Consider the following 27,002-nt stretch of genomic DNA (forward strand, 5'->3'; position numbering starts at 1 on the left):
AGATATTAGCAGGCATATTCACTAACAGGTTAAAAAGTTCAGTGTTACTGTTGAGGTTTAAAAGCAGAATAAAGACATAACAGAATTAATTTCTGTGTACATAATACGTAAACCTGTCACACTGAATTTAATGCAACATACTCAGTGAAATAATGAACAGTTTACACAGAAATTTGTTCTGCTTGTGTTTTATGAATAAAGCTTATTGAGAGAGGTACACAACTTTCTAATTCCACTTGTGTTATTGGTTTGATGAATATTTTTACGTTGTTTTGGCCATTTTCAGTGCTATTACTAAGAAGCACCTGCAACATCAACTGAATTAAAGGCGTTTCTTTCAATTTCACCATTTTGTTCAAATTCAATGCCACAGCTAATTTACCATTTCTAATTTATAGGAATAGAATACCAGTTTGACCTGTTTGATTTGAAACAACTAACTCAATGTCAGTCTGTAAGGACAGGAATGTCAATCTCAATGCCCGACATACGGGAGCGTGTGGAATAGCGGTGCCCAGCATACCTCTGAGGGGGCGTAGCTTTGAGATGGGGCATATCCCTGAGAAGGCGCAAAGCTTTGAGAGGGAGCGTATCTATATGCCTGTGAGGCTCCAACTTCTGAGCCGTAACTATCAGGTATGGACATCTGTGGCATGTAGACATAGGCTGTGTGGGTGCAGGTTGAGGGTAACCCTGTGCTGGAACAAAAGTGGGGGCATCCAGAACAGCCGGAGGGAAGCTCTGGGGTGCGTATGTCATGGGAGAAGGCAAGCCGTTGGTCATGAGGGGCTGCGCGGAGAGGCTGTTGGTCATTGCAGGTCCTTCAGGTAGAGGTAGCCAGAAGGGTGAAGGCAGTTTTTTACACATGCAATACCACATGAACATCAGCAGAGCGGCTAAGATCAGACCACCAGCACTGCTGATGGCCACATACACCCCAAACTCAACAGCAAACAGATTATCGTAGCGCTCATTAAGGTTACGCGTGTGGAACAGGAACCAGACAGAGGGCGGCATGGCAATGGCCCCGCCTAGAAACAGAAGCATCCCAGCCACTAGATGGCAGCCTGAGCTGTTGACCAAGCAGTGGGAGTTCTTGATGTCATCAGGAGTTTTGGAGCAGCAAGCAGTTTTACACATGCCAGTGAGACAGAGCAGAAGAGCCAAGCTGGAAAACAGCAGACCTGTGGAGAAAAGAGGCTGATGTCAACAGAATAAACAGAATCAACCCTATGATTTCCGTGATGCAAAAAATGAGGACGGAATCACTGAAACCAGTCAAAAAAAATTTGAATTTAATGTACAATGCAGAATGTCCTGGAATTTGGCACAAATTGGATGAATAAATCAAAAGTAGAGCTGTTCATTTAATCAAACTGCGATATAGATTAGTGTCAGTGAATATAAACTGCAAAAAGACTGCTATTTAATATGAAGTAGATAAATGACTAAATGAGCAGCACAGCTTGTGTTTTCAGCAGCTGCTGTCTCACTATATATAGGACACTACATGTGAACTTCATCTCCAGAGCTGCTCTAAGAGTCACATCACAAGTTTTACCATTACATTTGACAAAATTTTGTCATATAGACGCAGAAACCCAAAGGTCTCAACTACAATCCGTTTGGTTTGAAACCTGAAGAAATTATGACAGAAATATATTACTATTGTAAAGTAGAATATACTTAGTAACACTAATAATATGACAGTTTTTTAAGGAATATCACAATTTGTCATCCTTGTTTTAAACATTAAACCCCTGTTGTGCAGCACTGTTTGCCAAAAAATGAAAGGAATTGTTCACATTTCATTTGATTTCATTAAAAAAAAAAAAATTTAAACTGGTAAATCTGAACCACTGATTCCTAATTTAATCCGTTTTCAGAAGGCCAAACAAAGGACTTTTGCTTTCGCATTGAAACACACAGCATCTCCACAACATAGCACTATAGTTCACCTAGTCTCGCGTAGCCAGACCTTCAGAGTGACGGCAGAAGGTCTGGGAACCTTGGCCACTTTGAATGGCCAAGGCCCGCCCAAGAGGGCATATGACTGCCAGGTAAAGCAACCAATCACGTTTTGTTTTGTGCCACGTCATGTTTAGGGGCATGGAAAAAATGTATTATTTTAAAGATTCTATGCCCCGAACTTTAAATATTCCACATACTTTTGAAAATCCAGCATTTAGTTGATCCTGATAAGTGCTAATCGTCACAGTTGTAAACACGACGGCTTCTTTCTTCCATGAGGGGGTTTGGCAGCACTGTATCTTTGTTTCCAGGTGCAACATTAAAAAATGCGACACACACATCTCCCAGAAATCCTGTATAATTCAACCAATCCAATGACGACTTCGAAACTCCCGAAGTGTTTCCAATTTGGTGTATTCTGTCCAATCAAATGCTCTCTAGAATCCGAAGCGCCCGCCGCCCCCTACACTATAAAATAGACGCTGAAGCCGCGACTGAAATCGGTCACTTGTCCACAGAATTAGTATTTTCTGTACAGTGAATGGCACAATGTAGGCAACCGCCCTGTCTTCCTGTTTCAGTTAAAATGACGTCAACACAGAGCAACGCTGTGTGTTTCTAAGCATTTCAGGGGACCTGTAAGTGTTTCCAGTTTTGTGCGCTGTATGTATCAGGCATTCAGCCAACGGTCTGTGGGCGTGACGTCTGAGGCTGAGACTACAGTTCACCTGACCTTCTTGCTTTGCATATGCCTTTGGGCAGGCATTATGCTAATATTTCAAACTGTGATGTAGATGTTTGCAGAAGTAACATCTAGACTTCAATCAGTGCATTTTAGGCAAGTCTGGAGCAGTGTTCTCTGTTTGCTAGAATAAATCCCTTTGTGGTAACTTTGCAGATTTTATACATAAACATACAAAAAGAAAACAGTAACAAGCATCATATGGCCTCTTTAAAATTAAGCTATTAAAACAGAATTAAAATGGAAAACATGGAATTAGAGAGGAAAAAGTAGTACATACAGCCTTATAAACTGAAGAACTAGTTCATTGTACCCATCATGAGCACCTACCAGCAGGTAAACAGAACTGCAGCAGTCTGAGGTACAACTGGTCTACTTTCGCATACCAGTCTGCATCAAAGTAATAGCAACCCGAAGAACCATCTCGCAGCACACACTTGGTCCACAGGCCGTCGTACATGGTCACGTTTTTGGCATTGCGGTTGTAGGTGAGCAGGCGGGTGGTTCTCCACTGGGGAACGAGCGTGGCGACGGTCAGACCGACCACTGACAGCATCGCGATGATGAAGGCGAAAGCATTGGTGGCATGAACGTCACGACAAGACATGACTGGAGGCAGGAAAAAAATGGAACCTTGTGGGGAAAGGGTACATGAAATTACATTTTTAGTCAAGGAGAAGAATGACCAGAGAAAAAAGATTCATGTTTTTTTTCTCTCATTTCATTCTGCAGTCTTCAGGTCATTTGCAAGTTTGCTTACAAAGTGAAAGTTTTCATACCATTGTATGTAAATTTAGAAAGTGTACTGGAAGTCTTATTGTAATGCCCACTCCTTCACAGACATACAGTAAAGATGAGCCAAAATCCAGTGATGACTGCAATGCTTAAATATGTGTCGTATTAAGTATGAGTGTGTGTGTGTGTATTAAGCGTTAATGTGTGTTTCTAAGCGTAGACTACAATAAATTTCTCTGTGTATATGTACAACAGGCATGATGAGTACTGTTTACATGGAGAGTAAATGTATGTCTGCGTAACGTGCGCGCTGTCTTTACAACAATAGACGTCAGACAATCGCATCTCTGTAAGGATTTTCTTGCTGTGTCTATCAGAAGCGACTTATTTTAAAGTTACATTTGTTGTGTTTTCACGAGCTCAGAAGTGTTGTTTTTGGTTTATGGTTTGTTTTGATTAATTCAAGAGTATATTCGAGCGCTAACAAGATCATCTCAGCTAACGGCTAACATTATGATACAACATGTTGCGCTTTAGTTTCATCCGAGTGACGCTCTCAGGACCAATATATCGCACACATACCTGATTAACAGTGCGCTTTAAATGACTCTTTTGGTGATATAACGGTCATTTTATCACGCAATCGGTGATCTTCTGTGCGGTTTCGTCGTGTAGTGTTTGTGTTTGGGGACTCTTCGGGAGCGCGCACAAATTCACTGAGGCGGGTGCGGCGTGACGTTGTGCTATTAAACTATAACGTTAGAGTGTAACGTGAATAAACGCAAAACCAGTATAAATATTCAAATTAACAGTGTGCGAATCATACAGTGGCCTTTTAAAAGACAATTCTGTTGCTAATTTTAACGACAGTCCGTGGAGCCTCCTCTCAAGCAAATCAAGTTGTATTTTAGAGCCTCCAACAAACGGTAGTCAAAACATTCATTTTCCACTTTTCCATCTTATTTTCTAAACTGTCTTAACTATTTCCTCACAATAAGCTTGATGTCACATTTGTGAATAGGATAGTCATATTTTTTGTCAAAGTCTGTATAAACATTTAAAAAATCTTTTGAGGAAAATTAATTTAAACAACAAAACTGTAACATACTGTAACAAACTTGTTTAGGCCTACAAAATATTGTAATTAGTGCATTTAGAACTTTTAGACACAAATTGCCTAAATCAAAATGTGACTTTCTCTTTCTCTTTCTTATACAAACTTAACAGTGTGTCTTATCAAACTCTCTAAGTGTTACATAGGGGTATTTGACAAATATGAATCATATCGTATGCTCTGATTTTTCCCTGTAGGAGGAGGATCATGTGCACATGATTTATCAGTCTCCTGGTTTGGACCCCCCAGAGGACTTCATTTCTGCAGGTATGAACCATTCTGGTGTTCAGGTTTAAAGCATGATGTATATAGCATGAGTATACTATATATAAGGGCCCATGGGGGATAATTAATGAAGCAGAATGAGTTAGTTTTGTATGCAGGCACTTTGTGCTCAACTGTCCATACTGATAGTTAATATTTGTTTACCTGGCAGAGTCACTGTTCCAGAACCCACCACTGTCTAGTGCCGCCCACAGGAGGAAAAAGAGACAGGTGTGTATACTTATAACATGCATGGCTCATGGTTTGTGTTTGTGTGTGTGTGTGTGATCTGATGTGATTTCAGTGCTGTTGTAAGTGCTGCTCTCTTTCTGTTTCTTCTGTGTCTTTCTTTCCATCCCCATCAAATATTTACAGCAGGGCTGTGGACTCTTTATGGCACTAATGTATAGATCAGCTGTTTCTCTGCAGTAAGCATGTTTTGCATGCTGCAGGGTGATGATATGAAACATGTTTGTCACTAGGATTGGGAATCACGAATAGTTCAGAATGCTTTCCTTTTTAAAATAATATTGGAATAATATTATATAAATTATATAATATTAAATAATAATAGAATAATAATTTGATTCTGTTGTTCTAGAACATCTGCATTTTTCTACTGATGTTGCTGGAAGGCTTTAACAAAATATAAATAAAATATGCCGTATTCACATCAGTGCAACTTTTAAACTTTACTGTTGTCATGACAACGCAATGTCAGTGCATGTCAGTCTATGCACAAGAATGAACAAAACTTCTGAGTGTGTGATACATTGTTTTTTGGGATTAAAAAATATTTTTGAATTATTACTGTTCCGTTTAGATCTTAAATCATCTAATTATTTCGTAACAGGCTGCTGATAGTATTGAATGCATTAAGAATTATTTTCCACACTTTGCGTATTAATTTCTTCTTCAAAACTAAAAGAAATGTTTATGGAATCGTAAAGTAACAAGATTCCTTAATTGGAATTGGATCCAGAATCATTACGATTCCAATCTCTTGTTGTCACTGTCTCAGAGCTAATCAAAGTCATAAACTACATGAAAATGATGCACTGTCAAATTTCTCACAGATATTGCGAACTCCACGGAGTGTTTCAGATGAGACCAAATATATAGAGCTGATGGTCATAAATGATCATTTAATGGTAAGATGAGTGACCTAATTAACCAACATATTAACCAATTTATCATTGTTTTCTTTCTTAATGCCTGCAATGCATTCATTTTACTATGTATTCACATTCATTTTTCCCAGTACAAGAAACATCGCCTTTCTGTTGGACAAACTAATAACTACGCCAAATCTGTTGTAAATATGGCTGATCTGGTAAGTTGCTAATGTATACAATTCATAGTCTTCTATTATTAATTTTAATAATATATCCTTTTAATAATTTTTGTTCTTACACTGTATATCCATTAAACAGAAGGCTGATCCTCATCGGTTTCCCAAGACAAATAGACCTTGTGCATTCTGACAGTCACGTCATAAGCTGCTTTATCTGTTTGTTTGTCAGTCTGTCTGCCCTTGACAGTCACATAAACATCCCTCCATTTCTCTCTCTCTCTTTGAGAGACAGTTGGCATTTATCTGCGTCACTCTGTTGTTCGATATGTCAAATTGAGCTCTAGAATAAAAAAAAACATCCATCATCCTGCAGTCATCATCTGTGTCTTGGGGATTCAGATTTACTTGAAAAAGATAGAATTCTTTGTTCACCTCTTGTTAATAAAACATTTTTGTTTGTATCTGCAGTACTTCAAAGAGCAACTCAACACTAGAATTGTCTTGGTTGCGATGGAAACATGGGCTGCAGACAACAGATTTAATATCAATGACGATCCCATGGTGACATTACGAGAGTTTATGAAGTACCGAAGAGACTTTATTAAAGAAAAGTGTGACTCCGTTCACCTTTTCTCGTGAGTTATCAAAAAATACACAGCAGACATTAGTTTTATGATCAGGTAAATTGGCATTTCTAATCAGTTTTCTCTCTTCTTTTAGGGGCAACCGTTTCCATAGCAACTGGGGAGGAGCCTCATATATGGGCGGAGTCTGCTCACTCACTAAAGGAGGCGGAGTCAATGAGGTTTGTGGTTATGGTTATGAAAGATGCTTTTAACTAATGAAAAGTAATCTGTTTATCAGTCTCAAAGGCTTTTGTTTGGGTGATTTTTTCTCTAATTTGTTAGTATGGAAAGACCGAAGAAATGGCCATAGCTCTCGCCCAGTCACTAGGACAAAATATCGGCATATTTTCTGATAAGAAACGCATTTTAAATGGTGAGTGTTCTCGTTTCCTATTCAACTTTTATATTTTTTGTATGTGCTTTGGCAGTAAATACAGGAGTACTCACACAAGCAGACTCTCATAGTTTGTCACTGTAATCCGTCTTCGTCTTTCCCTCACAGGGGAGTGCAAGTGTGAAGATAAATGGTCTGGCTGCATAATGGATGATGTTGGGTAAGTTTCTAATAAAGCAGATTTCCCAGATTTCCTAACACATACACATAACTCACTTACGTTTTGAGACCCTATTGGACATGCATATTAGTCTTACTAAAACAGCCTGTCATGCTTTGTGCTGAGTCTGTGTTCCTGTGTTTTGTTGCTTAAATAACTTTAAATTAAATGTAGTCAAAGTAACAGTGTTTGAAATCTGTGCCACTCACTGATTCATAACACTTTCTGTCACGTCAGATGTTGTTAACTGGCAGCCAGTGAGAAACTTTGAGACAGATTTAAACACTATTTCATGAATTCCACTAGGTGGCAGTAAATAATTTGGCTTCTCAATTCATCTGTCTCAGCGTTTACTCGTATTTGTGTCCTGTTCTCATTTTCACGGGAGCCTCACAGACTGTTGATGGGTGGGTAAATTAGCATTACAATCTGTGAGGGTGAATCTCACAAAACCTTCCACAAAATATGCAGATTTCACATTCACATTTCACCCTAAAATCAAGTCTTATTATTGTAATGTGCCAAAAATGAATTCTTTTATTGTATTAAAGTAATAAGAATCACAATTGAACATTACATAAAAACTCCAGATGACATCCAGATGAATGTCAGTGTTCTTAATTATCATCAAAATACACTGCAAATAAAACTTTATTTCTAAAATACTGTTTTCTTTATGCCAAATACATATTTTTTTCTTTTGATATTGGGTTGAAATAGAGCATTTTTGTAAGATTGAAATATGAACTCCTGTGTAAAATTAGAACATGATATCCTCAAAATGTCATGAGAAAGTGTTATTGATCATTATAGTCCGATTTTCTACGTTTGGCTCTCCACTGTTGACATTTCACATGTGGATTTTGAAATTTCACTGTTCATGTTTCAAATTTGCCCTGGATCTTTTTTTTTTTTAGCAGTCTAACATTCACAGGCAGTGTTTTTCAGTGTCAAACTGAAAAATTGTATTAACAGAATAACAAACCACAGCTAATAATTAGTATATATGCTTAAAACAGTCAGAAATGTTCACAGTGGTTATTCGAGAAATGCTTTGATGTGAGGTGATCAGATACCTGTGAAGTGATTTTGTTAATGTCATAGTGTGCGTCTGTGTGTGTTGGTTTGTCTTTATCCATGTGTTTTAATACCTTTTGCATTTCCCCTCAATCCCGAATGGGACAGCAGGTGAGCAGACGCTTGGTTGTGTCATGCTACTCGCTCGTGTCCTGTCAACCAGTCAGCTGCTGAGTCTTTTCAGCCACTCACTCCATCTAATAGCATTATGGCCTCAATTTTATTCAGTCAAGAGAGCAATATGGCAGAAGTTGCATTGTGTTGGAATATTCTGCAGTTTCCTATGTGCTCTCTTTCTTACTGGTTTTTAATTTGGCTGACAGCTCATAGTGGGACATGTTTCGTTAAGAGAGGATTATTGGGCTCCTCTCAGTTTAAAGGGGTCATATCATGCATTTCAGTCTGATAATATTAGCTAAGATCTTTCAGTATTTTCCACCTCCTAGAATTAAACAGGCTTTTTTTGGGTTTGCTGTCAGGATCTATATAGTGTGAACTTTACCGTAATTAAATAAAAGCCTTTCTGCAAAAAAAAATAAAATAAAATCCACAACAAAATCAAGTAGCTGAACACCAGTTTACATCCTTGTATGGTCATAAGTATAAAGATTGTTTTGCAGCATAGTTTTTTTTTGGAATGGAAGTTTTGAGTTAAAAAAAAATAGTATCACTCTTTTATTTCACAAGATAAAGGAAAATCAAATTTTCCGTGATATGTCCCCTTTAAAGTGTTTAAAACTGTCTGCAGTCATTCATACTCAAAAGAACAGAACAATCATGATTTCATGCTAATGCCAAATGTCATAAAGCATGTGTGACACACACACAGTCTACCTCTAAATACAAAAGTCTGCTTTTATAATACAATTAGATAATCATAATTTCCTAGACAAAAGTGACATTTGCCATCTGATGTATAATGGCTTACTGACAGGACGTTAGCTGAAATTCACACCAGCACTCTCAGTGTGTGTTCACCCTCCGTCTTGCTGTTTGCTTAGCTTCTCAAATAAGACTTCTTCTCTTCACAAGTCATGTTTCTGAACACATATATTAGTCATTAACAGTTTTTGGACCTCCAAACTGAAATACCATGTGTAGAAGATGAAAAACTAAGAGAAAAAGTGTTGTAATCACCACACAGAGCTAAGCACTTTCTCACTATCAGGAGAATATGGGACTATTGGGGCAAAAAGTCCAAACTTCTGAGTATGAGAAAGTCCTCTGGTTTCAACATGCACATATGATGTTGTTGGGTTGTTTTTGATATATATGTCCATAATTTCCTGAAAGTTACAGCACACTCTCACGGCTCATGTTATTAACACTAGTATCAATGGCCTTTCAGACAGACACGCTCATGTCGATCTGTCTCTCCATTGATGGATGTTTTGAGAAGTTTATTTTCCGTGCAGCCTGCATTTCTGATCTGATCCACTAACTCCATTGTTAATGTGGCAGGATGTTTTGTGTTCTCTGTTTTCCCCCTTTAAGTATGTCTACCAGTTGTTAACAATCCTGTGAAAATGTCTGCAACACTTTAAAATTAATTACCCATGCTCAAGCAGGTAAGACAAGGTGCCTGGATATTCCAGGATCACACTCAGCGTCTGGTAAACGAAGAGTAACCACTTACACATGGCATACTGTGAGATATGCACTTATTGATTCTCAGTCTCCGGTTAAGGCTTCCTGAAACTGCATTGTTGCAGATTGTCACAGATTGGAATAGTGCTTAAAGCCTCGGAATGATATTGAGGGCAGCGACCCAGCTGATACAGGCTGAGCAGTGTTCAGCGTTCTCGTACAGTTTGAGCGTACTGCCACACCTCTGTGTTTACAAGTGGATAAACTGTGATTTTAATCTATTGGATGCAGATGGAAGAATGAGGAAAGTGTCATCAGAATCAGAGAGGATTCACCTAAAAAGAAAGAGTGGTATTTCAGACCAGGGTTTCCCAAACTAGGTTTCGTGAACTGCAGGGTGTTCATAAGAAAAAATGCATGACTAAAATATGGTCATGCAGAATAAGGCATTCATATGTGTTTTATAAGTACTAATAAACAGCCAATCTTCTAATAATATGCATGCTAATAAGCAACCAATAAATGTAAATGTAGATGTGAATGCATTTAGCAACTGTTATTTATATATAATGCAATACACTGCATGTCCATCATATTGAAGAGGTAAAGGTCTGCCTGTAAATACAGGGAATTGACTGATTCTTACAACCTATTTTCAACAAATCTGGCTGCTGTAGCCCTTGTGTTTGTACTATGTGTTTTATTGTTCTTTGTGTCTGAGTCCTGCCCTCTGCTGGTCTGAATTAAAAAGATTCAGTAGCCATGTAACCATTTCCCCATTTAACCAGACTGATGTTTACATTCAGTGTGACCAGTTCACATTAATCTTGTTTTCTGTCCCAAGCCTGTAATTTTTAGCATTAATTTGCCCCCATGAGAACTTTTCCACAACAGTGACCAGGTTTACATGAACATTTTGATTTTGGAATTTGGTCGTATTCTGATTAGTTAGAGTATGTGTCATGTAAATGTGATTTAACTTGATTGTCATTAACCAATCTGAACAGGGCAGCTGGCATTTCCCTGTAATAATGATAAATGCTTTTTTATTTGTAATTGGAACATCCACTTGTTCATTTACATATACATATGGCCAAAGAAAAATAATTCTCTATTGGTAAGCACGTCCAGTATTTCCATATATTCCAATATGATTACATGTGCAGCATTCAGGAATTGTTTTCAAAATTATGGCTAAAATACCTTAATCAGAAAACAATGTGCATGTAAACGTGGTGACTGAGTTAAGGTTTGTTGCTTTTCAGTTTAAGCTCAGTGAGACTTTGGTTAGCATTACAAACACTCTTTTTTATAGCCTGTCTCAGTGGTTGTGTTAAACATAGAGCGTGAAAGTAAAGTTAGGCAGTATGACTCTAGTGCTTTGTTGTTCTCTCTAACAGCTTCTACTTACCCAAGAGATTTTCTGACTGTAACGTGGAAGAGTATCATGATTTCCTGAACAGTGGAGGTGGTGCGTGTCTCTTCAACAAACCTTCAAAGGTAAAGCCACTTCAGTTCTGACTGGGTGTTCATAGCAATCACTTTCCTTAGTATGTCACCAAACCCAAACAAAATCTGCACCCACAGAACTCCAGTGCCACGGGTTTCCACAAAATTGGAACGTTTATTCACAAAGTTTTAGACATACAATGATATTCAAAAGTTTGGGGTCAGGAAGAATTTATTTATTTACATATTTTATAGAAATTAATATTTTTATTTAGCAAGGATGCATTACATTAATCAAAATGAACAGTTAAGACATTGTTTCAAATAAATGCTTTTCTTATGAACTATTCAAAGAACCCTTATATATATATATATATAAAATGAACAAGTAACAGTGCTCTTGCTTTATAACTCTTTTTTTGTTCTGTAGCTCTTGGATCCTCCAGAGTGTGGAAATAGTTTTGTGGAGGCAGGAGAGGAGTGTGACTGTGGAAGCCCAGCCGTGAGTGATCTTACATCAACATCATGATCACATTAATCTGACACTGCTTATGTAATCAGTTTTTTTCTGTCTTTCTGCAGGAGTGTGCTAGAGAAGGGGAGAACTGCTGCAAGAAATGTATGTTGACTCAGGGAGCCAAATGCAGTGATGGTCTCTGTTGTAAGAACTGTCAGGTAGGCGCTGAGTCGAACAAGAAAACTCTGTAGCCTTCTGTTTGTGTGTGTGACTTTTAATGATCATTGTGCTATCTCTGTAGCTGGAGTTTATGGGTGTACTTTGTCGTGACGCTGTCAATGATTGTGACATACCTGACATGTGCACTGGGAACTCCAGCCAGGTGAGGGCACTGTTACATACATCTCACAACACATCCTACAGCAGTAGAATTAATACATCAAAGGAATAGTTTAAAAAAGAAAATGTGTTGAAAATTTACTAACCCTCAGGCCATCCAAGATGTAGATGAGTTTGTTTCTTCATTTGAACAGATTTGGGGAGAAATTTAACGTTACAACATTACATGACTTTCTCACCAATGGATCCTCTGCAGTGAATGGATGCCACCAGAATGAGAGTCCAAACAGCTGATAAAAACATCACAATTAAATTTTTTACATAGATTTTTTTTTTTTTTTGAATCTTAATCTTTTTAATCGGTTTAATGGTATGGCTGTCACTTAGATGAACATGAATATATAAGATATAGCTTCTGGTTCAAGTCAAACACTTTGCATTATGGGACAGTATTCCATTCAGTGTGCTCTGCTGTATATTGCACATTTCTGCAAATCTAGTAGATCATACTAGTATTCTATGCATACATCAAATTCACATATCGTACTCTATCTGGTATACTGCATACGACATTCATTTAAAAACAGTAAATAGTATGCCATTCTAAACATGCTTTAAAATGTAAAACTCCATATATTTTTTAGTGTCCTCCAAACCTGCACAAGATGGATGGGTACACATGTGAGAAAGACCAAGTGAGTTTTATGTATATCAAATGTATATACTGTATATATATTAGTCATAATTTATTATTTATCATCTCATGTTATTTTGATATATCAGTGTAACCTATTTTTCTTAATTTCACTCATTTTAGGGAAGATGTTTCAATGGCAGGTGCAAAACCAAGGACGGACAGTGCAAATACCTCTGGGGAGAGAGTGAGTGGCAAAGTTATTTTAGTATTATTTATATGCTATTACATTATTTATTATTATTTTGAATAATTTTTTTACATTTTATATTTCATTTTATTTAATTTTAACTTAACTTTTAATTTTATTTTAACTTTATTAGTTCTTTTTAATAATATTTCAATGTGTTCATTTTTTTATTCTATTTGGCCTTAATTCATTTTTATTTCAGTTTTAGTGTTATTCATTGTAGTACTTTAACTTAAACATATTTATTTCAGTTAGTGGTGCTGATGTAATTATGACGTGTGATGTCTCTGTTTCTAAAGAAGCAACATCGGCTGATAAGTTTTGCTATGAGAAACTCAACATTGAGGGCACAGAGAAGGGCAACTGTGGACGTGACAGAGACACCTGGATTCAGTGCAAAAAACAGTGAGTTTGACGGTCATACCACACTGATGGGGAAGTGTGTTAACCTTAAAAGTGTGTGTATGTATATTGTATATTTAAAAAAATATATATTATATTATAGAAATTTCTATGAATTTTTCCAGGCTTGAAAATTATGCTTAAAATCACATAATTTCCTAGTTTGTGTTAATCTTGTGCTAATTACTTTTTTCTCATTTATTATGGGATTACCTTAATTTTATTTACTCTATCTAGATTAAAAAGTGTGCATGTGTGTGTTTTAGGGATGTACACTGTGGATACCTGCTGTGCTCCAACATTTCTCCTGCACCCAGACTAGGAGAGTTACAGGGAGGTTTGACTTCTTTCTCTGTGGCCCAGCACAGCGCCTCACTGGACTGCAGGTACGTACACAAACACACGCTCACTTCAGCTTTCTATGTGATTGATTTTCCTAAAGTGAGTTTGAATGTTTCAGTGGAGGCCATGTGCTGATTGATGGCAACACTGATTTGGGATACGTAGAGGATGGAACGGCATGTGGGACAGATCGCATCTGCTTTAATCACAAATGCCTCCTAGTGCAGGAATTCAACTTCAGCACGTGCCCCGGCACCAACGAAAGGGTGATCTGCTCCGGACATGGGGTGAGAGATTGTGTGTGGTGTGAATTGTGACAGTTGTGTCACCCACTGATCCAGTTTCAGCTGAAAAAAAAGGTTCACATTAACAAGTGCCAAACGCCATGAATAAATAATTAGAAGACAGTTTGGACTGTGAAATGGTAATTTTCTTATTTATTGTGAAAATAAATGTGCCAGATATTCTAAGTGTGGCAAAAATGACCTGACAGCTTTCATTCAAACAGAGAAGCCTGATATTGGTAGAGAAAGAAACATCACTATATTACTATATACACTATATAAAAGGCACAGCTAAATGTGAAATTTATGATAGGCTGATGGGATAATGTGAAGATTGTTGTAAGTTCACTTAAATTAAAAGTTATACTATTTTTATATAATAATGTTCTGTAACAGTTTAAGTCTATTAAATGATGGCACAGATTTTACTATAATGTAGAATAGCAACATTTATATCTAAAAAAAAATATCTGTCAGTATTGGTATTGGTGATTAAACAAATATTTAAAATATACCGTCTTTATATTTTTTCTACTTTAATTTGGAGATTCATTGTGAAAATGTATTTATGGTTACTAATGTTTATGTTAGATGTGATTAATTGCGATTACAGAAAAATGTGCTATTAATTAGCTAACATTTTAATGGATTGAAAGCACTGATTTTAATGTAAAATAATTTATTATGAATGTATAAATAATAATAAAAAGACAATAATAAATTGTCAAAATTTAATACATTTTAAATACCGTAATAAATCATACTGTGGGCCAGATTGAACTCTTTCATGTGCTATATTTATATTTTATATAAATACCCATAATATTTTAATAAACAGTTCACTGATTTAAGTCCCTGCATCATCTTTTATTGTAGCAAACGATTTAGTTAAATGCTGCTGTTCATCACTGTGTTTTGACTTCATTCTATAATTGCTTTATCTATATGTGTGTGTGTGTGTGTGTGTGTGTGTGTGTGTGCTGTAGGTGTGCAGTAATGAGCTCAGGTGTGTGTGTGACCTGGGCTGGGCAGGTGAGGACTGTAACTCCACCTCTCCTCTGAGTTACCTGCTGGTGCGACCCACAGCCAAAACACCAGGTAGGCCAAACTTTCACCTTTGCTTAATCTTTACAAGAGAATGATATGCAGAACCAATTCCACTATTTGGAGATCCTTTACCAACATGCATTACAAAACCAGCTTATGACATGAATCCAGAAGCAGCAGACATGGCAGTTATGAGCAAAAGTCTCCAGCAAGTGGAGACTCACCACCTTGCTTAAAGCTTAAAGAATCAGATGTCGTGTCTGGGCATATTTCATTGGTCATTTGTGTAAAACGGATACATATGTCAACTTTACAAGAAATAAGGTGCTCTCTTAAGCATCAGTGATATTAATGCACTGAAGGATTTTATTTGATCATTTTAATTTATTTAGTGAAAAACAGTTTAGAATTGATTAATTATTTACAAGATTTTTACATTAAATTAAACCTTACATTAAACATTTTGAATCTACTTGACTGTTAGGTTAAATTTGATGGTTCCTGTTATTGCAACACAATTGTAAGCTGTTTCAGATACATAACCATTAAGATATTTAACAAATATATATATATATATATATATAAATACATGAATGCTGAATATATCAAGATAATTTTTTTTATTAGTCTGTTTTTCTTCTGTTCTGTTTTCATGTTCATGTTCAACAGTTCATTCACCACTCACACACATTTCACACGCTTTTAATTTCTCTTTTTATTTTTCTGTTTCATGGCTTTTGTTTATATGCACTCGTTCATTGTGGACAGGCTCATGTCTTTTGCTGGAGTGACAGTGAGTTTAGATTTGAGTTGTTGTTTGTTGTCGTTTTGTCGTTCACTCGCCCCATCATTCCTCCGTGTTTCTGTCTAAATGAAAGCTAGCAGTGTTTATCTGCTGTGCTGTGTTGTTATAAACGTCGTCATATATCCTGTTTTATGGATTTGATTTTAAATGGATGCCTTTAACGTACAGCCTCCGTGGACAGAAAGAGTCATAAATCTTTATCTAAATCTTTTTTTCTGGTTTCTGTCTCTTATCTGTTTTTATTCCAGATTGATTTTGGCATGCAATCAACTGGACAAAAAAAAAAGATTCTGTATCTATATCAGATTAGTTTTGGTTTGTCCAGATGATTGCAGGTCAGTGTTGACTTTTAGTTGCCATGGCTACACATTAAATGTTCTGTTCCTCTGACAGGCACCATCACTACTAACATCATCATCGGGGCCATTGCAGGCTCTATCCTGGTCCTTGCACTGATTCTTGGCATTTCTGCATGGGGATACAAGTGAGTCACATGACTACAGACCCCACAATAGCTGAAAACATTTTTAAACTTTATTTAAAGGGATAGTCCACCCCAAAATTAAAATTCTATCACCATTTACCTTCATGTCATTCCAAACTTTCTTGCACTGAACTCAGAAGAAGATTAGCAGAATCTCCAAAGGGCTATTTTTTTTTATTTTGTTGAAACTTTTGGAGCACAACAGCTTCTGCCTTCACTTTAATAGCATGGTGAAGAGCACCTCAGAAATTTTCTAAACTTCCTTCTGTGTGCTCCACGGAAAAGAAAAAGTCATACATACATGTTTGGAACGAGTGAGGAAGACACAGTCATTTTTGGGTGAACTGTCCCTTAAACTGGCATTTTACATGTACTCGTGATTGCAACAGGCATTGTTTACCACATACAGAACCAAATGATATACAGTTTTACATTTGTTCTTTTATTATGCTTTTCCCTGGATGTTTTGCACTAATTGTGGTTGTTGCTTTTTTCTGTGTTTTCTCCCATGTGAAGGAGCTACAGACAGCGTCAGTATGTTGAGTCAGATGTACACAGAAGATTCTGTCGGTTTGTTCTCCTTTCTCTTCGTTTTCTGAGAGTGTTTTTATGTGTTGTGTGAGGGAGAGGAAAGTTTCGAATTACTGCTAAGGTTATTATTATTGCTTATACTTTTGGATTAAGGATTCCAACAAGCTCCCTAACCTATGTATTACATTTTCCACCCAAAAGTTTGGGTAGGTAAGATTTTTAAATTATATTTAACATAATTTCACATAAATTCTTATATGCTGATTTGGTGTTCACATTTCTTCTAATTATTATCAATGTTGAAAAAAGTTGTGCTGATTATTGCTGAAATTCATTCATGAAAAGAAAGTTCAGAAGAACAGGATTTATTCTAAATATAAATCTTCTGTAACAAATCTTTTTACTGTCTCTTTTGATCATTTTGATGTGTGCTTGCTGAATAAAAGTATTAATATCTTTTTAAAAATCTGACCCCAAACTTTTGAATCGTAGTGTACTTCATATAATTTTCTAAGTGATCAGATTTAAGATTTTTGCTGGTGGATAATATTCCCAGCTCAGTTTTCAGATCAAACTTTCTTCATTTTGTTAGTCAAATGCCTCCTGGTGATTACGTGAAGAAGCCTGGAGATGCTGATTCTCTGTACAGTGATATGCCGCAGGGCGTGAGCTCAAACTCCGGCAGCAGCTCCAAGAAGAGGTCTGCCTATCTGTCTCACCTCCAAATCAACACCTGCTCTTTCACCCCATCTATCCCTTCCATCAGCCAAAACATCTCTCTGTTCGGCTTCAGGTGTGCTTCATCTCCATCTTCATCGCTTTGCCTGCTCTGCTAACAAATAGTGTAAAAGTTTACTTTGAGAGCTCAACAGACTTAATGGAGTTCCCAGTTATGTTTCATTTAAGTATCAACTTTATCTCAGATGTTTCTGTGAAAATTGGAGACTTAAGACATGAATGAGACATATTGTAACATATAGTAAAAGTATATAGCTATGAACTTGATGCTCATACATAATTTGATGAGAAATGTTAAAGTTCATACTGAGATCTCTGACTTTAAGCATCTTTGCAAATCTGAACACAGTTTGAGACATTGTGATCTCTTCTCAAACTAGAGATGTATGTGAGATTATTTTCCTCAGGACAAACATCTCAGAAGTCAGTCACCATTTGCGCTGGATTTAGTCACATTGCAGTCTAGTAGATTAAAAGTGTGAAATAATTCCAGTTTTATTTGGCACAGACTTCTTCAAAATAAACTGTGCAGTTCCTTCTACTGGACCTCGTTTTTAGTCAAGACTTGAAGATTTTTATTCCTTCTTTAATGACTTCTCTGCTGCAGGTTTGTGCTCAAAACTGTCCGTTTGTCTTTCTCTTGGTTATTGTTAGTCCTATCAGGCTCCTGTATCATTAATACTGGGACATAAGTAAGTCAGTGTCTTCATGGTGTCCATCTCCATGATCTCATCTTGCTCATTTCAGTGTGTTTGTTCTGCTCATCACAATGATGTGGGTCATTCCTACTTTACAGTATCTTTTGATCTCTGCTTAAAAATTAATGTACTGTAATAAGAAAGAACTTTTGATTTCTAGCTAGACATTTTGATTAAAGGAAGAGAAATTAAGAAACCCCTGCAATATTGCCTAATACATTGCCAGTTTTCCATGATAGTATGCAGCACACAGAGACATGGGAAAAACACACTTAATTGTGTGCTAAAAGAAAGCAAACTGATATGATTTCTATCTTTAATACCAGTGAGTCCAATATTTTATCTAATGTATGGGAACATTAAAATGTACTGCTTAGTAGGAATGGCCCATGTGATGTCTCTGTCATTTGTTTTCCTCATACAGAACCCTTTTAATCTCTAACTGCATTTAATGAACTTCAATAAGAATTTCTCTGTTCTTTGGTCTGAAGATCTAATGGTCTGTCTCACTCCTGGAGTGAAAGAATCCCAGATGCCAAGCACATTTCTGACGTCTGTGAAAATGGACGACCCAGGAGCAACTCATGGCAAGGTAACGCACCCATAAATACATCTGCTCGAAATGGCAGAGCTTGCATCAGATTCGTCTCAGCATTCATATCATGTGTTCTTCTCCTCTGTCGATGTAGGAAACATCACAGGTACCCGTAAGAAGCTCAAGGGAAAGAAGTTCCGTCCACGCTCCAACTCCACAGAGTAAGAGATGCAGTGTTGCCACAGTGACGTGTCACATGACACCGTACAGAGACTGATGTAGATGTTGGACTTTGCATTGAGTCTTAAACTCTATGCCATGTTTCAGTACTACAGTCTGTAGAAGTCCAAGCAAATGAACTGAAACGTTATTTTGTGTGTTTGGAGTAAATGTTGGTTTGTTTTGAGTGTGCATTGATGTGTGCATCGGTTTAACCTCTGGAACAAACAGCACGTTGAAACTGACCTGCACGTCTGTCATCATCTTTATGAACACAAGATACACTCTGATTCTGATTTCAGCTTGATGCTCGTTTCTGCGCCTCAACTCTCTTTTTTCAAACGCATGTGACAAACTGACCACAACTAAAACAAAACACAACATGCAGCTGACCTACACAAATACTACAACTTTATATTCAAATATTCGTTCAAATCTCAAGCAAGACATATTCAGAAACGCATTATAGTCAGCAGCATCGTACTTCTGAGATGTGCTTTAATGTTGAATAGCTTGATGGTTGTGGAAAAGTTCTGCTAAATTTAAAGGAATAGTTCACTGAAAAATAAATCATCATTCACTTATCATGTCATTCCAAACCTGTATGACTTTCTGTCTTTAGAAAGCGAACAGAATTTTGATGCTTTTTTTATGCTAAACCATTTAGTGATCAGGGCCTGTTAAGCTATTAAATATTATCAAAAAAGTAGTCAGTTTGACTCAAGCACTATATTCTAAGTCTTCTGAGGCCATATGTTATGATATGTGGAAGAGATCGTAATTCACGTGTAATTACTGATAACCTTAACCTGTGCCATAGCTCTTAAATCTAATTTGCATACATTTATTCAACCTTGATGCTTGAAGAAATATTATATAGTATAGATATAATATTGTAATATTACTGCGGAAACTGTGATGCAGTATTTTTCAGGATCCTTTTATGAATCGAAAATTCAAAAGAACAGCATTTATCTGAAATATTAAAGACATTTATAATGTTACAGAAGATTTTTTTTCCCACTTTTTTCAGTTCAGTGTTCAGTTCTTTAAAAAAAAAAAAAATCAGTCGGCTTACTGACCCCAAACTTTTGAACAATAGTAAACTGTAAACTTTTGAATATGCATGTGTGAATGAGATATTAGTGCTACAGGAAGGGGAAGATTTTCATCGAATACGGCTTAAAGTACTTAATAAAAGTTCTTGTATGGCTTTGAATACAGTGCACAAGTCATACGGACTACTTTTATTATTCTGTTTTTGTCATTTTAGATATACACTAACCCTATTTCACTTTCATTGTATTGAAAAGAACATTCTAGTTTGTGTTCCACTGAAGAAAGAAAATCAAATAGGTTTGGAACGACAAGTAAATTGACAAATTTGACATTTTTGGGTGAACTAAGGTCAATTGGATGCTGATGTTACAGCAGCTGTTTTTTGTAGAGTCTTTGATTGTTTCTGTCCTGCACCAACCATAAAGTGAAAAAGCTTCATGATATCTGTGTAGGTGCTGTAGTCTAAGCTGCTGTCTGATCTCTCACCTGCATCTTGGACCGTAAAGAACTTTTACCAACTTCCTTCTTTATCCTGTTTCTCCTATCTCTCCTGTTCTTTCTCTTCTCCCCATACCCTTCCCTTTCTCTATCTCTCTGTTCACTATCGCTCCTTCCCCATCCTCCTGCAGGTATTTAACCCCTTGCGTCAAATCAGAGTATTATGTAACTAAATGGGTAGAAGATGTGAATAAAAACACTGAAGGACCTTATATTAGGTACAATAACATCAGACTGCATTATATCTGTCCCCTATTCATCAGTTTCCCTCCTCAGTTGTTCGTTCCCCTGACCAAATATCATTTTTCAGAGATGAGAGCTGAGTGCTAAGGTTTGAAGAGCACTTGCTGGCAGAAACGACCCCAAATCAAATATTAATTTCAATGTATTTGTTTCTTCTAAGCCTTTATTATTCCATTGCAACAAGTCATCAACAGATACACTACAAATTAAACTGCAGTGTCACATATTAGAGAAAGTTATTTAAAAGTAGTGTATTGTAAATGCATGAACATTTCTACAGTTAAAAGAATCAACAGTATATCCAGACATCCAGTGTTTTGTAATCATAAGTCATAAATGTTTGTCCTTAGAAATCTTCCATTCATACACGAAACAGTTGTTTAACTGATGGCTTGTCTTTAAAGGAAGACAGAAGGCATTTGATAATCAGTACATCATTTGATGTAAACATCAAAAATCATGGGATGCAAGTATCCAAGAATGCCTTTCATATGATCATCTCACCAAATCAAGAACATGTTCAGATGAGATTTCAGTCCAAAATCAACTGAAATAAGAAATAATTTTTCACATAGAAAATATTTTTAGGACCATGAAGTTTTTTTGTTACATTGTGACATTATTTTAATGACAAAAAAAGGACATTTAAAAAGAAATCTCAAAATTCTCATTATTGTAATGCAAATAAAAATAAACAATCCTTCAACAATCAACAATTCATTCAACAATCAAAATTCTCTTTATTGTAAAGCAAATATACATCATTGTACATTTTTACTACCTTTAATCTATTTGAATTTAAATAAAGATATTACAGTAGTTCTTTCACTGTAGTACAGTTAAAATGACTATAAATTAGAATCACCAATCAGTTATAATTATACATTTTTCAAGTAGTGTCTTAAGACTTGAATGTGTGGGAAACATTGTCACAGTGCCAATGATCATGTTCCTAAAAATTATTTTATATGGGTATATATATTTTATGTCATTATCATGTATATCATAATTATCTAATTCATTTTACTGAACATAATATTTTCTTTTGATTTTGGACTGAAATATAACTAGGATGTGTTTTCGTGGGATTCACTCAGGTGCTCTGTGTAGGTTGTTTTATTTTTGCATCTGTGTGTGAACATCAAAAGACCAAACCAGTCTCATTTATTGTCGTTAAAGCTCTGTGTTTGTTTGATTTTAGTTTTTTGTTTTATTCCTCCTCCACTGCTCTATACCTCTCACACTCAGTGTCCCTCTCTGCATGCCGGCTGCTGCTTAACGTGTGTCGCTTTTGCACTCTGTGATGTCATCATCATTTGGCTGACATAAGTCTCTGTGACGATGATCACATGTGTCTGTCCTGATCACCTCATCATGTCCGCCATGTTTGTAAGCCCACATGACGTTTGTTAAACATCCCAACAGCACTACATTGTGCTCGCGGTATCTGCCCAGCTTCACTCTCCAGTAAGAGCCAGTGGGTATTTTTGTGGCAAGGACTGATGAAGTTAGTGATTTTGGATGATGGTTTGCCGTGGAAACACTCCCTCTGACCTCTTCAAGGGGTCAAAGGTGACAGCTCCATGTTTGTTAATGCTAGTATCCGGTTCATGCACTACAGTACTAATGTCACATCTCTCCGTACCCTCAGGACACTGTCACCCGCCAAATCGCCCACTTCTTCAACGGGCTCCATCGCCTCCAGCCGGAGATACCCCTACCCCATGCCTCCCCTTCCAGATGAGGAGAGGAAGGCCAACAGACAGAGTGCCAGGGTAAGACTTACCATATGTCAGCGTCACTATATTATCATAAGTACATGATTAAATTATTTAGACAGTTTCCTCAGAACAATGATTTAGCTTTTGTTTCTCAAGGGGTTATTACACCACATTTTCTGCACAATGTGTAACTTTAGAGCTTTTACTCAAGATGATCAGTCCACTAATGAGGAGATCTTTCGAAATGCTGCTTCAAGAAACTTTGAAACATTTACAGCATTTACATTTGTTTTGAATCAATGGTTCGGAACTTGTATCAAACTTTCAAAATTCCAATGGTTCGCCACTAGATGGCGTGAGGGTTAATATACAGTAGTTAACTAAAACTAAAACCATTAAAAAAAATCGTTACTTGAATAAAATAAATGCTAGCTGAAATAAAATAAAATATGAAAATGTATTTGATTTCAGCTAGTTTCCAAGGCAACATTTCTAATTTTCATTTAGTTTAACTTGATGTACTTAAAGGGGTCATATGATGCTTTTTAAAAGATCATTATTTTGTGTATTTGGTGTAACAGGATATGTTGACATGCTTTAATGTTCAAAAAACACATTATTTTTCAAATACTGTACATTATTGTAGGTCCTCTATGCCCCGCCTCTCTCAAACGCTTCGTTTTCTACAAAGTCCCTCCTTCCGACAAGCGCAGTCTGCTCTGATTGGCCAGCTGACCCAGTGCATTGTGATTGGCCGAACACCGCAAGCACTCGTCGGAAATGTAACGCCCCTTACCATAATCGCGAGCTTCATCTTTCAAAATAAATGTAAAGACAGTAAATAATGTCATTAGTTTTACCATCAGTTCAAGCCCGACACTCCAAAGAGAAAGGAAAACTTGAAATCGCATCATATGACCCCTTTAACCAAAATTAAAACTGAAATAAAAATTCATAAAACCTATATAAACCTATGTAAAACCAACAAAAACTAATAAAAATGACAACAAAAAGCACACAACAAAATTACTAAAACTTTTAACTAAAATTAACATGAAATCAGAAAACAAAAATAAAATCTAATTCAAAATATATTTAAAAACTATAATAGTATCTCAATTATACTAAAATAACACTGGATGACATTGATCTGGTGAACACGTCAAATTCATCTCTGATTAGTTTTATAATGTAGGTTCATTTTTAATTAATTTAATGAATTTTAATACTTATGTGTGTGTACAAAAAAGGAAAATAAATGTTACTAATTGACTTGTTTGTCAAGCCCTGCCTAATAACACAAAACAATTGGTTCAGAGCTTCGAAAAGCGTTGTTTTCCCATTGCTATCATGCACAGATCATATGAAGCACTTAGTCAAAAGTAAACTAGATACCCACAAGCCTGGGGCCACATTCACAAAAAAACTTGAAGGAAGATAAGACATTTTTTAAGATTAATTTTAAGAAGTTTCTAAGAATGTTCCTAAGTGCAATTCTTGACAATTTTCTTGAAAGAAATTCTCAAATATTTAATCAAGAAAATCTAATTTTGCTGAAGACTTTGTGCCGCCTGCACATTATTGTAATAATCATAATAAGCATGCATACTTTTTTCATCATGACTGGCTTGAATAGCATGTGTTCATTTTGTCTGTGCGTGATCTGTTTCAGCTGTGGGAAACGTCAATATAAAAGAACTCCTCGAAACTGGTCTGCAAAACTCCGTAAGGATTTTCCTCCGCTTTTGTATGAATGAGAAAATGAAATAAGAAAATAAGGAATTCAAATGGAGAAACAAGGGACGAGTGAATGGAAGAGTTGGGCGTGGTCTCCTCTGATCTCTGTTCAGCATTTGTGGCATGGAGCAGTCTCACCCTGGATGTTGAGGAGCGTGGTATCAGATTTCCATTCCTGCTGTCATTCATAAACAGGACTCAGGAACACGATTTCATCACGAGACAAACCCGGAATGGCAGCCGTGCTAAGCAGAAACAGAAACAACAGCAGCCACTCCTGCCCTCGTTAAACCCCGCCCCCTCTTGTGACCCCACACATGCCCTGCCCCGCCTCCAAACACATGCTGTCTTGTGATTGGTGCCCTTGTTGCCTGGGTGCAAGAAGCTCATGCAGGAGCAGGAAGTTAACTATTGTTTTGAGCGCACGCTGTCACTGTAGAACCTACTGCTGTATGCATGAGAAAACATGTTTATCGATTCCTTGTAGTGTAACGATGTACAAATGTTTTAAGATCTTTCACTCAAGGGTGCCGCATGTATTGAAGGACAGCTTCGTAGGCTGGTAAGATTCAATCCCATTTGAAACCCCCACGTCCACTTCACCAGAACATCACCCGGGCCCGTTCATGCAGTCATCTCTTCTCAGAGAATTTTGTACATATGTCATATAATTCAGAGTGAAATGTGAGAGTGTTGTATTTTTCGGTTTTAATGTTTGGTTGTGCAGAGCGTGGTGGAACTTCTCTTCTGCTTTAGAGTGTCTGTCCTGTGATCGTCTTCCTAAATTTACAGAATCCATCACAAGCCTAGCACACGCTACAAGGCAGAAGCGCCATTTCATGATTTCTGCATCAGTTCCAGATCATAGCAGTACGTCACGATCACTGACACTTTTGTAATGTCCAAAATCTTCTACTTCAAATTGAGTAGTTAAAGGTGTTAAGATCAATTTTAAAGTTGTGACAAATGGAAATAGCTACAGATCTTTTTTTCCTCTGTGATGTATATCTTGAGTGTAACTGATTATTGAAAAAGAAAAACTTTAGGACAGGGACCTGCTTCCATCTGTAGGTTTTTGATTGATGGAGGCAGATCTGAATGCCAGTCTGCAGAAGAAGGTGGTCGCTGCAGAGCTTGACATCCAGCTTCCATTCTCTGGATGTAATGGGTGGAGCTTTAAGGTCTAACCACACCCTAAATAACCATAACCCTATCCCTGAACATAACTAGATCCGGAAACGTCATCCAGCTCCACCCATTCGATTCATTTGGTGACTGCAAGACAGAGGCGGGGTTTAAGTGGACTAAATGATTGGAGAAGTCTGACATATATCACCAGAGAGAAGTCGGTCGTTTTTAATGGAAGCTTGTTTCTGTCACAGAATAAAACAATTAAAAAAGGGAATTGCAACTCTGTATCTACAATTCTGGAGTTTTTTCTTGCAAATCTGAGTTTATAACTTGCAATTGTTACTTTTCTACCAGAATTGTGAGATAAAAAGTCTCAATTACTTTTTTTTTAATTCCATGGTGGAAACAAGCCACCAAACATCTTGATTAAACATTACGAGGTTAAGAGAGAGAGAGAGAGAGAGAAAATAAATATGAATGGATGAATTGTTCACAATAGCATACATCATAGGTCTTCAACCCTGCTCCTGGGGAGTTCAGCTCCAACCCTAATCAAACACACCTGAACCAACTAATGCTGGGTACACACTAAAAGATTTTTAAAATCTTATAAGATCTTCAAGATGTGAGAGACCACAAACATGAGGACAAAAATTCCTAGATTTAACCATTTTGCTCCTATAGTGTGTGGTGTCCTTGGGGTTTCCCCCACACATCAGGATTTCTGATCGTAAATATTTAACATGTTGAATATTTACGATTCGCGATTGGGGCGCCTCCGATGTTCTTCCGAGCAGATTCAGTCACTCTTAACACACCTCACACCACAGGAAAATCTGATAAGATAATCTTTAGAACCTCCAAGATAATCGGGACATTACCTATTGTCGGAAGGGGAGAAATCGGACCAAAATCAGCCCGATTATCTTGTGGTGTGTACCCAGCATAATCAAGGTCTCCAGGATCACTTGAAAAGTCACAGGCCAGGTGTGCTGATACAGGTTTGAAAGAAACTCTGCAGGACAGTGGGTCCCCAGGAGCAGGGTTGAAGACCTATGCCATACATTTTCTACCTTAAAATTAGAGAATAAATTATGCCTTGCTAGAAATTAATATCAAGATTTTTTTTTTTGCATTGTTATTATTTTTATGACAACTAAGCATATTTAACACCATAATGCAATAAAAAAATGATTTACTGTAATACAAAAAAATATATAGTTTAAATTTATAAATCAATTTAGTATTTGTTGTACTGCCTTTATGTAGATTATAAAAAGCTTGTTATAAACAATTTATATTTTGTATTATTTTACTCTATACATTTACATTTATTATACTCTCTACATATTTAAAAAAAAAAATTATATTTTGTGTTATTTTACTCTATATAACTTGCTTAGTTATATATTTTATACTATGCCATACATTAAAA

At 36.7% G+C, this 27,002-nt stretch overlaps 2 protein-coding genes across 6 annotated transcripts; one reads left to right on the top strand and one right to left on the bottom strand.

The window, feature by feature from the left end:
* Positions 1-251: 251 nt before the first annotated feature.
* LOC107686255 (claudin-12-like) lies at positions 252-3,335 on the bottom strand. The gene is given in 4 exon segments (XM_016483181.1): positions 252-529; positions 531-660; positions 663-1,184; positions 3,044-3,335. Coding segments are annotated over 4 exon segments (1,011 nt in total). The 5' UTR covers positions 3,321-3,335; the 3' UTR covers positions 252-447.
* LOC107686196 (disintegrin and metalloproteinase domain-containing protein 22-like) lies at positions 3,284-24,659 on the top strand. Of its 5 annotated transcripts, XM_016483113.1 has the most exons (27): positions 3,284-3,360; positions 4,760-4,829; positions 4,999-5,057; positions 5,903-5,977; positions 6,088-6,159; positions 6,589-6,755; positions 6,841-6,925; positions 7,029-7,119; positions 7,249-7,300; positions 11,365-11,464; positions 11,844-11,915; positions 11,996-12,088; positions 12,172-12,252; positions 12,854-12,904; positions 13,027-13,090; positions 13,393-13,498; positions 13,762-13,881; positions 13,956-14,124; positions 15,108-15,219; positions 16,367-16,457; positions 16,974-17,027; positions 17,581-17,781; positions 18,916-19,016; positions 19,114-19,180; positions 22,630-22,753; positions 24,372-24,424; positions 24,550-24,659. In XM_016483113.1, the coding sequence occupies exons 1-26, from the start codon at positions 3,319-3,321 to the stop codon at positions 24,390-24,392; spliced, it is 2,340 nt and encodes a 779-aa protein (XP_016338599.1). In that variant the 5' UTR covers positions 3,284-3,318; the 3' UTR covers positions 24,393-24,424; positions 24,550-24,659. The 5 variants fall into 5 exon arrangements, with proteins under 5 accessions (XP_016338599.1, XP_016338595.1, XP_016338621.1 ...); XM_016483109.1 differs by having other exon boundaries at positions 24,372-24,659; XM_016483135.1 differs by having other exon boundaries at positions 17,581-17,688; positions 24,372-24,659.
* Positions 24,660-27,002: the final 2,343 nt, after the last annotated feature.

Source organism: Sinocyclocheilus anshuiensis, unplaced genomic scaffold (genome assembly GCF_001515605.1).
Source record: "Sinocyclocheilus anshuiensis isolate Anshui unplaced genomic scaffold, SAMN03320099.WGS_v1.1 scaffold389, whole genome shotgun sequence".
In the NCBI taxonomy this organism is placed as follows: domain Eukaryota; kingdom Metazoa; phylum Chordata; class Actinopteri; order Cypriniformes; family Cyprinidae; genus Sinocyclocheilus; species Sinocyclocheilus anshuiensis.

Coding starts and splice junctions, on each gene's coding strand:
- LOC107686196 (XM_016483109.1), top strand. CDS start 3,319: ATGACTGGAGGCAGGAAAAAAATGGAACCTTGTGGGGAAAGG. Junction 17,028..17,580: donor GTACACAGAAGATTCTGTCG/GTTTGTTCTCCT, acceptor TCATTTTGTTAG/TCAAATGCCTCCTGGTGATT. Junction 19,017..19,113: donor CAGGAGCAACTCATGGCAAG/GTAACGCACCCA, acceptor CTGTCGATGTAG/GAAACATCACAGGTACCCGT.